Source organism: Arthroderma uncinatum (genome assembly GCF_011692745.1).
Source record: "Arthroderma uncinatum strain CBS 119779 chromosome Unknown scaffold5, whole genome shotgun sequence".
NCBI lineage: Eukaryota > Fungi > Ascomycota > Eurotiomycetes > Onygenales > Arthrodermataceae > Arthroderma > Arthroderma uncinatum.
The window spans coordinates 1,311,108-1,323,658 of record NW_022983867.1 but is presented as its reverse complement, the minus strand read 5'-3'; the positions used below and the strand labels follow the sequence as shown (position 1 = coordinate 1,323,658).

Here is a 12,551-nt window from a genome sequence, read left to right as displayed (position 1 = left end):
CCAAACCCTACCGCCTTAAATGGTCACGTGTACTCCAAAACCTAAAAATATCCAAGCTTTTTTATCCAATCGCCACAAAAATATAAAAATGGAAGAAAGGACGGAAGAGAGAGGAGAGGAGAGGATAAGAATGATGTAATAAGTAGTAGATAATTTCGTCGTGCTTTTTCCAAATTCATCAAACAAATGTATCGCTACGAAAAACAGCTCTCAAAGCGCAATCATCATGATGTCATAAGATGGTCAAGTTACAATTTCAACGAGACAAGTATGAAAAGAGTACATCAGTTCTCTCCGTTTGAGAGTTACCTCCCCCAATTGCCAGAGTATCCTCCGACATCGCCGCCGTAATGCTGCTGCTGCTGAGGTGGTATGTAGTCATTACGTGGAGGCATGCCGGATTGATATCCACCATATTGTTGCTGCGACTGCTGCCATGACGACCCGTTTCCAGGGTTACTATGCTGCCTTGGGATTCCAAACTGGCCACCGGGAGGCCCTTGGATAGGGTCCTGATATACAGGCCTACCCTGATCCATATGAGAGTCATATATCGGGTTTGGGCCGAATCCGGCTGGTGGTGGTGGAAGATTCCTTGGCAGGCTTTCTGGCTCTCTATACCTGTGGTCATAGTTTCCTGTGGGAGGGCCCCTGGGGGGGTAGGGCTGGCCTGCCGGGCCTGCCTGATACTTTGCATACGACTCTTGCTGTCTCTCCGTCTGTCTTTTCCTCTGTGCTTCACGGTGAGACACGGGGAAGACCGGAGGAGCATTAGGGTCCTGGTTGAGAAGGGTGATTCCGTGTTCCTGGCTTCTATGGCTCTGGCTTGGAGAGACACGAGGGGGGAATTTTCCGGGAGTCACTGGGATGGGCTGGTTTGCAAAACGTGGATCTCCTTGCTGTGGCGGGCCGCCAAATGAGCGAGCGTTGGGATCGTGCATCTGGCCTCCATAAAACTGGCCTTGTGGACTTGGATTCATGGGCATACCGTTTCCATGTTGTCCCATGGGGACACCACCGCCTTGGACGGGGTTTTCATTATAGGACTGGGGTTGAGGGGGGAATTGTTGCTGTAGTTGGTTGGAAGGTGAGCCCGAGGTGGTATGGAACCCTTGTACCTGGCTAGGTAGAGATATGGGCTGTTGGGGTGTATTGCTACCAACCCGTGAATGGCTTGGCTTTGAAGCTGTCAGCTAGAAAGGTCTCAGAAGAACAAGGTGACTGAACATACGCTATTATGGGTCATCATTTCGTCCTGACTGGCCATGGCAGAGAGATCAGGTATGGCGTGAACCGGTGTATTCTGCGCCGAGGAACGTGAGTGTTGAGTGACATCGCCAGCAACCGGCGTTCTTTGTGACCTCGGAGAAGTGCTCTGAGGCGAGAGCTGCTGTGTAGCCTGTGACGAACAAAAAAAGAATGGAAACGGATCAGCCCCGTCATCCCGAGTAACCAGACAGACCCTAGAAGATAAAGAAATCGTTCCCACGTACCGCGAAGTTGCCGTTCCCACCCCACTTCCCATTCCTGACCTCCATCAATTCCCTTGTGGCTTCGGATTCGGGCGAAGTGGAACTCATGGTGTGAGGCGAGGGATACGGCCCAGGACTGGCGGCCGAATGGGGGGTCGATGAAGTCGAAGCGATGAAGGGTTCAGTTGGGATCTCCCATTGGGATTTCCTGGTTACCGGCTGGACATAATACCATCGTTGCTGGCGTCCGTCCCACTGGGCAAGCCTATACGGGTCAATATATACGGCGACATGAAGATATAAATGAAGAGATAGATAAAGGAATAGATGAGAGATACATACCATCCCTCGGGGAGGACTGGCGGTGACGACGACGGCCCAGCGGCATCCGGGCTCATCACCCTCGACGCCTGCGGGCTCATGGTGCCTGCTGCTGAGAGCCGTAGCTTGTCTGTATGATCAGACCGGGCGACAGCACGTATATCTAATCGCCGATGTCGAACCAGCAACAAACGGCCAAACCTCGGAGTGGGAAGAGGGTATTAAATATAGTATAACGAATAGAGGTAGCTATATATCCGTCGTTCCAGGATTATCAGCCACACAAAAGCCAGACTAGCCCAGTAGTCGATAGCAAAGAAGCCCAACCGCGCGAGAGAGATGATATTAAGAATAAAAACGAGCGCGGAGAGGAGGAGAGACGGCTGCTATTGAGTTTGCATGGTGATGTGATTAGTCGTAGATCGGTATATGTCGATGTGATAAGAAAACGCAGAGCAGGGAAATCTGGTCTATCAGGCGGAGATGTCTGGTTCCCCCTTACTGTACAATGCAACGAGCCAACTGGAGAGCGAGAAGCAAAGGAAGAAGCAAGAAGCAGAAGAAGAAGAAGAACAGGAGAAGTGCAAAGGGAGCAAGGATGTAGGAGGTTGTGGTGGTTGTATTTTTGGTGGTTGGGATGCACGGCGTATCGCCCGTACGGATAAAATACACCCTCCCCCTCGCACTTTTTCCTCTTTTCCTCTTCCTCTTTTTCTCTTTTTCTTCTTTTTCTTCTTTTCTTTTTCTCTCGTGCCTAACTAAGGTCAGGTATGAACTGGTAAGGATGGGTGGTTGCATGGGCGACTGTGTTCTGGGCTGCGGCTCGCCCTTGATGCCCAACGGCGAGACTTGGGCATGGGAATCTACATACGTACGCCGTATCTTGGTCTGGCAACCATGGACTACCCCTATACTCCGTATACAAGCCAGGGAGCGTTTGCTAGCAGAGTTTCGAGTTTCGCATATCGGCCTGCAAGGGAGGCCAGGGCATGCGGCAGTCCGTCTCGTGCCCAGCTAGAGCTAAGTAATATGGTATTAATATAGCCTATAACTCCGCACAAGGTCCCTGAGCACTTGTTTGCTTCCCCAGTATGCATATGCCCCTTTAAGTCCCCGAAAGTACGCCGTAGACTCCCAGTAGACACCCTCCGTTTTGATAACCCCCAATGCAGCTAAGTATGATAAAGAAATGGAATAAAGAATACAAAACCCCAAAGTTTTCACTCCACAAAAATCAGTCTGGGACCTCTGTTTCTTATTATTATTATCGATCGTTCACCATGCGTCGTTAATGTCAAAGTCGTCTCCATCCCAGTCGTCGTCTCCGCTGATTTCATGGTCGCTGAGGTTCTCTGCTGGCAGGATAGTGTCTGCAGGCCGCAGGTTGTCGATCCGGATCTTGACCACGTTGCACATGCCTTGCTCGGTGGCGCCAGGATGTTGCTGCTCCCGGGTTGGAGAGGCCATCGTGTTTCGGCTCGATAAATAGCCTGACGGCGTTCCGTGATCGCTGGACCGTTCGCTATCGTCACTGTCCTTGGGCGACCTGCGCTCCGCCAGACGTCGACTCTTTCTCTTCGGCACCTTGTCTTCCGTGGCGCCATCTTGGGCAAGACGAGAAGAGTCCGACGCCGCTGCTCTAGGTGACGGCGTACGCTCCTGCACTGGCGGCTTCGAGCTCCCGTTAGAAACACTGCTCGGAAGCGCAGACCTTCTCAGAAACGTTCGCTCCAGAGTTCGAACCCACTCCTCTCGGAACTGAGCACGATCCCGCCAGTCAGTCTTCAGAATCGCGGTAAGGGTGAGCGTGCGTAGATATTTCAGACGCGGAGCGGCTTCTATCAGCGACTTGAACACGGCTTCTGCGGTGGTGATGTCCCATTTACGCAGACGCTCGAGCTCGAGAGTTTCCAGGTTAGTCGGCCAGGTCGGCACTTGGCCGGGGTGAAGGAGGAGCTCAAAGTGCGGTTCGACATCATGAGCAAGCGTGTAGCCAGAGCTAAAATTTAGATCCATCCTGAAAACGCGCAGGAGAGGGCAGGATGCTCGCAGTCCCACAGTGAAGGACATGTCAATCTCCTTATTGTGAGCCAGGTTGAGAACCTCCAGCTTCCGCCCATGCTCGAGCAAGAAACTCGCCAGGCTCTCCGAGTCCACGCCTTCGCATTGGTCTAGAGATAGCACCCTCAAGTCGACCGGCAACATGAAAAGAAAATCAACGGGTAGCACGCATTTGCTAAACTCCAATACGGAAAGGTTTGGGAGAGCTGCAAGCGATGAGGCTAGATGTTGAGCCGGAGATGGCTGCCTTTCGCCGTCCAGAGACCGCTGTGTCTCCGGTGGCTCATACGGCCAGAGTTTATAAAATCGCAGCGCCCTGAGCAGCTGGAACATGGGATGGAGATGAAAGTCTTTCAATCTCGACAACTGCACTCTAGCACTCCATTCCCAGCTATGAAGCTGGATGTGTTCTGCTGGCATCCAGTCAAACCAGTTCTCCAGAAACGAGAACAGAAACGGCTTCGACAGCTTCCTAGGGGTATCGCTGGGATCGCGGATTCGGAGATGCTTCAGCTGCGGCGTAACATATAGAAGCCTACGTAGGGATGGGCCGTCCACATTGCTTGTATCGCCATGGACATCCAGACACTTTACCTTGTTGCGATAGTTGGTCGCCAGCTTGCTTTGATCCAAGGTCAACAATGCTCCCATGCCTTCCAGCCGAGCAAGGGAGAACGTGGGCGGAGAATAATACAGCGCCGCAACGGCCGGCTCGAAAAAGGATCTACAAAGTCGACTAACTGCCAGTAGCCACCTTACCGATTTCCATGTCTCGGCGGTATTAGTCCCCTCCCCCATGGGCGCGGCACCCAGGAAGATACCGAAGAGAACATGATAAGGAAGGGTCTGCCATGGAGGGATGTTGCCTGAGTCAATAAGCGGTATCATCTCAAGGTCAGCGTCGCCTTCCGGCTTGAGCTGTTTGGGGGAGGTCGTAAGGGCCTTGCGAGAAGCTTGAACGAAGAGAGCTCGCTTCTTGCGGTTCGAGGACGACCTTGTTATGCGTGCGGCCAGCGGTTTGCTGCTCTGCGGCGAGGTTTGTTCGGGCTGAGGTTCTTCAGAAGGGCGGAGCTCAGGGTATATCAACGGCCGGCGGCGAACGGCTGCGGGGGAGCCATCTGAGCCGTAAACCTCATCCGAGTCTGAGCTGTCTTCACGGTAAGTCTTCACTCGAGCACTGGTCAAGCGCAGCGGACGACTCGAGTGTCTCGGGGGGTTGGCGGGTAAAGGGCGAAGACTTGGAGCCATACTGCGGCAGGGACAGGCGCATCGTTGACAGTAAGAGATAAGTGAGGTGGGCGAGCAGGCTGCAGACGGATAAAGGGCCAAACCGCAGTGATATACCGCAGTGATATACAGAACAAGGGGAATTAACGTAAATCAACCAGTGATATCAGGACATCTTCACCCCGTTCTCCCATTGACAGTATTACAGACGTGAATGTTGATAGTTTCTTCACTGGACGTTCCGTCAAATCGCCAAATCGGGAAGAGATCTTGATCCCGTGACCGCGATCGATTTAAGGTTCGGAAGATAGTTGATCCGATAGATAAGATCTTATGTCAGCATTTAACATTATATACCTTCACCCTTAACTCAACTCCCACTCCGCTCTATACTCTACTCTCTCTATATCATATATATTATTCCATACATAGAGACGCTCAAGCAAACGGTGAATAAGTGCTATGCATGTGGGGGCAAAAGCAAGCATCATCACATGACACCTGCTATTTGATGACCGTGCATAAATTAATTTGTCTTAGCATGGAGATTGTTGCTATTTATATCTCGCGACCTTTTGACGCCAAAAGGTGAAACAGCTCCAACTTGCCCCGATTAACGTGGGATGCTGGGAGCTTCGCCGTATAGACAACGCTCGCGAGGACGGCCCAGCACCGGCTCTCCGTATACGACCGCGAATTGGCTCTCGAATCGCCATATGGCAGCCTCCCGTTCCGCCGGCGGTACCTCGTGAATGCGCATACCCGACACCCCAGCTTCCCCCCAAGGAAATGCAATTCGCTTGCACAAGGCTGAAGACGAGCCAGTATGGACGGGCTCCCCAAGCTAGGAGCTGAGGACGGGCCCCATAGACGGCCGCAGTCATCTAACAATCTCGAGCACGAGCAGCCGTTTACTAAATATCCCGACACCCCAGAGCCACAGCAGCACCAGCACCAGCAGGTAATACCGCAGACCAGCAACAACCATAGCCCCCCGCTAGGAAACAGCACCAGCACCAGCAGCGCGCATAACGGTGGCAGTGGGAGGTATGCCATGTCGCAGATGAACCGCGACGTTGCACCGAGCGGCCTTCAACCGTCTCCCAGAGATCCCCGGTCTGCTATCTTATCCCGACGCTCGCCATCGGCCGTGTCCATGTCCCCTCCGGTGTCTGTCCTGTCCCAGGAACGCCAGAACGAGCGTCTCTCCTCCGTCGAATCACGATCTCTCCCCTCACACGATATCACGGATGCGAGTATTGACGATGCGTTTGTCGAATTTATCATGTATTGCAACCCGAGTATACCCAGTTCCACGAACACGACAGAGCTTCGACGCATGTTTAGGTCACCACCTCGCAGTGAAGGGAAGAACTTTAGCACCTACACGCTCTGGGAGTTGATACAGAAGCTTGATCGCAAGGAATTGAGGACCTGGATCCAGCTGGCCATAGAACTTGGTGTAGAACCGCCGTCTGTGGAGAAGAAGCAGAGCACGCAAAAGGTTCAACAATATGCCGTGCGCCTAAAGGTTAGACTGGCATTCCGTTCCCGTTATTGTTGTCGTTGTCGTCTCTGTGTTGTTGCTATCTTGATCCTGACCTTCTTCCAGCGCTGGATGCGTGCCATGCATATAGATGCCTTTTTTGAATTCTGCTTAGGACACCAACATCCATATTACACGAAGGTGCACTCACTAACCGAACAGGAGGAAGAGTGCCGTGATGGCGTACCCAGAGAGGAAGACCTAGCCTTACGAGCCCTTGTGCCGGAGTGGAAGCCCAAACGAGGCCGCAAAAGGGTCGATGAGGTTGGCGTTGAACCCAAACAGCAAAAGAGATCCCGTTTATATACTCCAAACTCTGCAGTTGAGGGAAGTTACCCTACTGACGAGATACCCCAAAGTTCAATGCCCTGGAGCGCATATCCTGATTCCGCCGAACACCACTCTGTCGGTTGGTCGGCAGGCCCAACGACACAGCTGGGCGGCTCAGGAACTCCTAATCGCATGGCAACGCCAGAGCGGCCTATAGACAGCCAGGCCAATTCACGGTGGAGTTTCCCCATCCATAGATCTCCGCCATTCCAATATCCACAGTCCGCAGTTACTCCGCGCCATCGTGAACTTGATGCCTTATTCTCAAACGAGCCGCAGTCTGCTACTACGCCATCATCTGCAGAGAGAGTGAATGGCAAACGGCGAGTGCGACCAACTGTTTCTTCAGCTTGGCTGGGAAATAATCCTTCCGCTGGAAAGGCTAGAGGTCGCCCATTGCAGGGAGCAGGTGTCGATGGTCCACCTTCATCGCTTTCAACAAATGTTATCATTAACCCTGACATTCATCCCAACGGCCCTTTACCTATCAGCGCTCCACATTTAGGGCCACCTATCAGTAATGAGGCGGCAGCAGCCAATGTAGCCCAACCGCCTCGGAACTATGCCCCCTCAAGACCTACCAAATTACATCTCCAAGTCCCAAAATCCGCAGGGACACCGATTCGCCTTGCAACTCCGCCTTTATTGTTAGTCAATGGCCAGAATGGTTCGGCCGGTAACGCAGATTCAACGCGTAACCCTACCGGGGAAATCGGCCCAAATGCAAACGAAGCGTCTGCCTCCTTCGGCCTTACGCTTGAACAAGTCGACGAAGCTCTATCACGCGAGATACAAGGGGCAACTCTATTTGGAAGAACAACGCCTCTTAGCGCCGCTGAATCTCGGGCCATTGCCCACTCAACCCTCCAACAAGTCAGATCACAATGCCATCCTGACACTTCACTAACTGTAGTCGCCAGCTACTGTGCCTTCTCCCTCGGGCTTGGCCATAAACTTGGCCTAGCCTGTAAGGCCCCAGACCAAATGAAGATCAAATTCGAACCTGGCACACCTGACGATCGAATCCGCGTACATTGCCCGCCAGATGACCCTGCCCACAATATCTCACGACCCCCGTTTTCTATTAGTTATACACTTTCTTACGACTTTTCTCCTACTCCTGGCGCCAAGTCCCAGGTGTCTATTCGAGGTAGCGCTCCTTCGCAGATGACGCTGGATGAAGACAGTACAGCTCAATATAGCCATTACAGGCATGGGGAGCAACGCACAACCGTTGGCGGCGAGGACGGTATATCTGACGATGAAGACAGTTTAGAATTTGGCATGACTGACAGGGACTGGAAACAGCGATACTTGCTTCTACGGCAACAGACCAAAAAGAAAGACGCTGCCCTTTTGAAATATAAGAAACATATCCTTGAAGCTGTCATGACCGATATCTGAACTTGATTATGCCCATTTTCTTCTTATTTTTACTTTATTTACTTTTTGCTTTATTTCCGTTTAACCTTTGAAGACCCGATACCCAGTTCTGACATATTTTGAATTTTCGGTTTTGGATTTTGGAGCTCTATATACCCCAGTTTACATCTCTAAAGCTTTGTATTACTATTATTTAATTCCAAATTTCCATCCTACTTGCGCCAGAATCATTTACTGGTGCCTTTCCATTATCTACTCTCTGATTGGATCTCCGTCAAAATTGAGATATATCCTTGTTGCTTCCCTAAACTAAGTATCTCCCAGAGCTATTGACTATATCGATCATCATGGCTCATGTCAATGGCAACCGTTAAAAAAGACAGGATATCTGCAAGACAAAAAAAGAAACTTGAATGTCCATCTTCATACTGTTTGCACCTCCAAAGAGCTCTCAGATTGGACATAGCCATCTGCAGCACTTGGATTCATCGCCATCCCATCCAATACCATCCCATCTAATACCATCCCATCTAATAGGGACACACAAGCGCAAATGCAGAACTCGCCCTACGCGATATCAGCTTCCATTTCGGCCCCATTTTTCCCTTCGATCTTCGCACCGGTGTTGCAGAATAGCTCGAACATGGCCTCTTCGTTACCGTCCGCTGGGGCTTGGGCCAAGAACGGATCGTTGGAAGTACGCAATGGAGATTTATTGTCCGCTTCTTCGCCTTCAGCCTTGTCAGACGCATCAGAGTCCAAAATCTTTGCTTCGGACTTGTACTTCTTGGTGGGACTACCGCTGTTCGCCGCCTTGGGCTTGCGCTTGGTAGGAGTCTTTGCCACTCCAGCAGCCTTGGGCTTGGTGGGAGTCTTGCGAGGGGTTTTGGGCTTTGCTCCCGCTCCGGCTTTCTTGGGGGTCTGGGCTGGAGATCCTGGTGCACCGTCCTCATCTCCGCCATCGTTGGATGATGGGTGGACACCATTTCCCTTCAAGATGCGTTCGTAACGCTTTGCACTATGAGTTGACTCATGTGTCAGCATGTGCAATCCAATAAGTTGGATCAAATTGGTATCAATCGAGGTCCAACTCACGCTGCTCCTTTGGTAACGATACCACATTCCTCGGCAACCGCTCCGAAGTCAACCTTTATACACCATTAGCCCGGGACATACATGGAGGAGATATATCGCTGGATATACCAGCCATGTGGAGTATATACGTACCTTCCCACTGTTCGAATGCTTGATACATTTGATCAAGAAGATGCACGTCTCTTCAGGAGTGACTCGCGACATTTTGACAAGTTAACTCTCAGTTCTGTTTGTTTTACTGCAGGCCAGTATCAGCAGGCTGTTGGGTGCCAATGATCATGAGAGAAGATGATGATTGGTGCTGAGAGTTCAAGATGCTTGAGAGACAAGTAGTTGAGTGAAGGTAGAAGGAATGAAACTTGCCTTAAAGCTGAGAAACCAGGAGGGAGATATAAGAGGGTGGAAGGGGATGATATGGAAGTGAGGAACAAGATGTCTATAACCAACTATCTGAACCCTCACTTAATCTCAAGCAGAATCAAGGCAGCTGCACTCACTTGCTGTCCAGAACTCAAGCAGTATGCTATGGTTAATGAGATAGAACAGCACAGTCAGAAACACAAATCAGAAAAAGCTAGTAGGGTGTGCAATTCATCTGGTTTCCTAATGCTGGTGATATAGAGCAAGGGTGCTAGTTGTTTAAACAGCTTCAGTGAAAAGAAAAGGACAACCAACCTTGCTTTTTGATGGCTGAATGCTTAATAGCAGGAGGATGAGGATGCTAGATGTCAGTAATGAGCAAGAGAATCTGATGTCCAGAAAGGGAAGAAAGAAGAGAAAGGAGGGCATTTTATAGTTGTGAAAACAATGAAGCGCGCTAAGGCTCATAAGGCGCTCATAATAGAGACGCGTTACAAAACAACAAGTGAGATACCCTTATATCTTCCGTAGAGTACTTGCTCAATGGGGCCAAAGGTGTATGAACCTGCCCACTCTCTATCTTATGGCCCAGGAGGATGGCTATAGAAGACGACTCCCTCAGTACACTATGGAATAGTCATTGCTTCAACTCTTACCTTGCCACCAAGCGAACTCATCCCCCGTTATAACAAAGTAGAAAAGTAATATGTGGTTTGAGAATATTTAAAGCTCCATGGATTTGCTATTGGTGTATTACATCGGATCCAACCTGTCTTCTCTAGCCTGAAATAATGGCCTCAAACCCAGTAAAGCAAGTACATATTTGAGACCATGGCTACTATCAAAATCCCGTCATCTCTGGGCCTGAAACTTGAAAGCAGCAGAGGCACAAAAGAAACTCGAAGGTGGAGCAGGAAAGGAGAAATCTCAGGAGTAGAGCCGCCTCGTTCGAGAGCAGAAGGGTATTAACAATCTCCGTGAGAAAGTTGCCTTTAATGGAAAAGTAATGAAAAAAAAAATGGGTGAAGGAAATTGGAGATATTTGTGCATGGAAAACTCGCATTGCGATTATGTGGGCAAAGGGATAAGTCGAAAAGATTTTCGTAAGCAGCCCCTAGTATAAGTTAGATACCGACTTCGGGCCCAGCATGGAAATGATTTGGAAAGGGGGAATATTACCTGGCTGGCAATGCAGTATCATCTAAGCAACATTCTCATCCGTAGCATCCTTCGAAACCCCTTCATCTTCAGCCTTGGGTTCGGTCTTAGGCTCAGTCTTAGGGACCTCTGCCTCATCTTCTTTGGGATCCACATTCTCTTTCTCGTTGGAAGCAGCGGCAGTTTTACGCTTGCGACCGCCGCCGTTGGCAGCAGGCTTCCTACCACGCTTTGCAGGGCTGCCGCTAGGCTTGGCTTCTTCCTCATCGCCTTCTGCTTTGGCCTTCAATGGTCCACGAGCTGCTTTGGGCCCCTTGCGAGGAGTCTTGGGAGCGGCCGGGGTGGCACCGTCTGCACCAGCTTCGGCACCATCGGCAGCACCAATACCCCATTTCTTCTTGATTGCACGTAAGCGGTTTCCCACTGAGTTGTGATTTTTATAGCCCAAGCCCTCAGCAACGGCAGCCAGGTCCACCTAGAATAATATGATTAGCCGCTATGGTTAAAATGGTTGAGGGTTGTAAGGATATCTCTATGACCAACTTACATTGAACGGCCCATTAAGGTGCTTGAAGCATTCAGCCATGAAGGCGATATCAGTCATTTGCTTGCCGGAATTCTCACCGGAGTTCTCGTTCGTATCAGCCATGGTTTCGAGACTGGATGTTCAGAAGTAAGGGGAAAGTTTGCTGGGTCTTGAGATGTAGATGAAGAAGCAAGTAAAATGACGTTTGCAGTGATGTCCTAGCGAAAAGAGGAATGTGCTGATGATGTGGGTGAGAAAAGAGGAGGAGGAGGAAAGAGGGGAGAATGTGGGTTTTATAGTAAAATCTCTGAGCAAAGATCGAGGCGGAACTTATCCTAGGGCAAGCATAGAATGTGTTCCGTGTGACCAAGCCGTAGCCGAGTTCGGTTCATATAGCGGTGATGAGGACACAGGCGAGGCGATACCTGGTATCTGTCGAGATTATGAGGCCGATTGTCTCTTGAACCAAGCAGTATCTGGGCCAAAATACTTTCAGATCAAGACAGCCATATGGACAACCTGGAGGTAGTTAAGACCTCACATTCATTGACTATCTGTAAGAAGCGTTGACGCCAAACAGCTACTAAGAGCTGCGTGAGGCAAGATAGCACTCAAAGATGTAGCGCGATAGGGGGTGTGGCCAGAGGGCAAAGCCAGCGTCATGTCAGATATTAGTCCTAGAACACTAAAGGCAGTGTTCTATAAACCATTATCAACCCAGCAATGTGTTTGTGACTCTCTATTAACTAGAGAATGCCCCAAATTATGGTATCATAGTATTATTATCCAAAGAGCATATCAAGATAAAGTAATGGCCAAGCTTACTTTGCATATTCAGCTATCTTGAAGGTTGAGAACTTCAAGGAAACGACGTGTAGATATAAGATATAGTGGTAAAAGTCCAGTTTCCTTGCATTTTGACAAAAATAAAACAGATACAAAGTGTCTGGCATCCTTCTTTGAAAAAGCACACAGAGACTCCAGAGATGTGAAGTTACAAAAGTTGAAGGGGCAGAAGAAAATCCCCTTTTTAAACCAACATCCACGTGACATCCACCTAGAACTCCAAGAC

General features: G+C 50.1%; 5 protein-coding genes across 5 annotated transcripts; 1 reads left to right on the top strand and 4 right to left on the bottom strand.

Annotated features, from left to right (window-relative positions):
* Positions 1 to 305: 305 nt before the first annotated feature.
* GIQ15_06799 (uncharacterized protein) lies at positions 306 to 1,894 on the bottom strand (the record flags this gene model as incomplete). Its single annotated transcript, XM_033554216.1, has 4 exons — positions 306 to 1,178; positions 1,232 to 1,399; positions 1,494 to 1,737; positions 1,815 to 1,894. 4 exons carry the CDS (start codon positions 1,892 to 1,894, stop codon positions 306 to 308), a joined length of 1,365 nt encoding a protein of 454 aa, XP_033403731.1.
* Positions 1,895 to 3,068: 1,174 nt separating this feature from the next.
* Positions 3,069 to 5,102, bottom strand: GIQ15_06798 (uncharacterized protein; the record flags this gene model as incomplete). The annotated part of the gene is made up of 1 exon (XM_033554215.1): positions 3,069 to 5,102. The coding sequence occupies one exon, from the start codon at positions 5,100 to 5,102 to the stop codon at positions 3,069 to 3,071; it is 2,034 nt and encodes a 677-aa protein (XP_033403730.1).
* An 805-nt stretch (positions 5,103 to 5,907) lies between these two features.
* On the top strand, positions 5,908 to 8,361 carry GIQ15_06797 (uncharacterized protein; the record flags this gene model as incomplete). The annotated part of the gene is made up of 1 exon (XM_033554214.1): positions 5,908 to 8,361. The coding sequence occupies one exon, from the start codon at positions 5,908 to 5,910 to the stop codon at positions 8,359 to 8,361; it is 2,454 nt and encodes an 817-aa protein (XP_033403729.1).
* Positions 8,362 to 8,907: 546 nt separating this feature from the next.
* GIQ15_06796 (uncharacterized protein) lies at positions 8,908 to 9,639 on the bottom strand (the record flags this gene model as incomplete). The annotated part of the gene is made up of 3 exons (XM_033554213.1): positions 8,908 to 9,358; positions 9,436 to 9,488; positions 9,568 to 9,639. The coding sequence occupies 3 exons, from the start codon at positions 9,637 to 9,639 to the stop codon at positions 8,908 to 8,910; spliced, it is 576 nt and encodes a 191-aa protein (XP_033403728.1).
* Positions 9,640 to 10,996: 1,357 nt separating this feature from the next.
* On the bottom strand, positions 10,997 to 11,602 carry GIQ15_06795 (uncharacterized protein; the record flags this gene model as incomplete). Its single annotated transcript, XM_033554212.1, has 2 exons — positions 10,997 to 11,428; positions 11,501 to 11,602. 2 exons carry the CDS (start codon positions 11,600 to 11,602, stop codon positions 10,997 to 10,999), a joined length of 534 nt encoding a protein of 177 aa, XP_033403727.1.
* Positions 11,603 to 12,551: the final 949 nt, after the last annotated feature.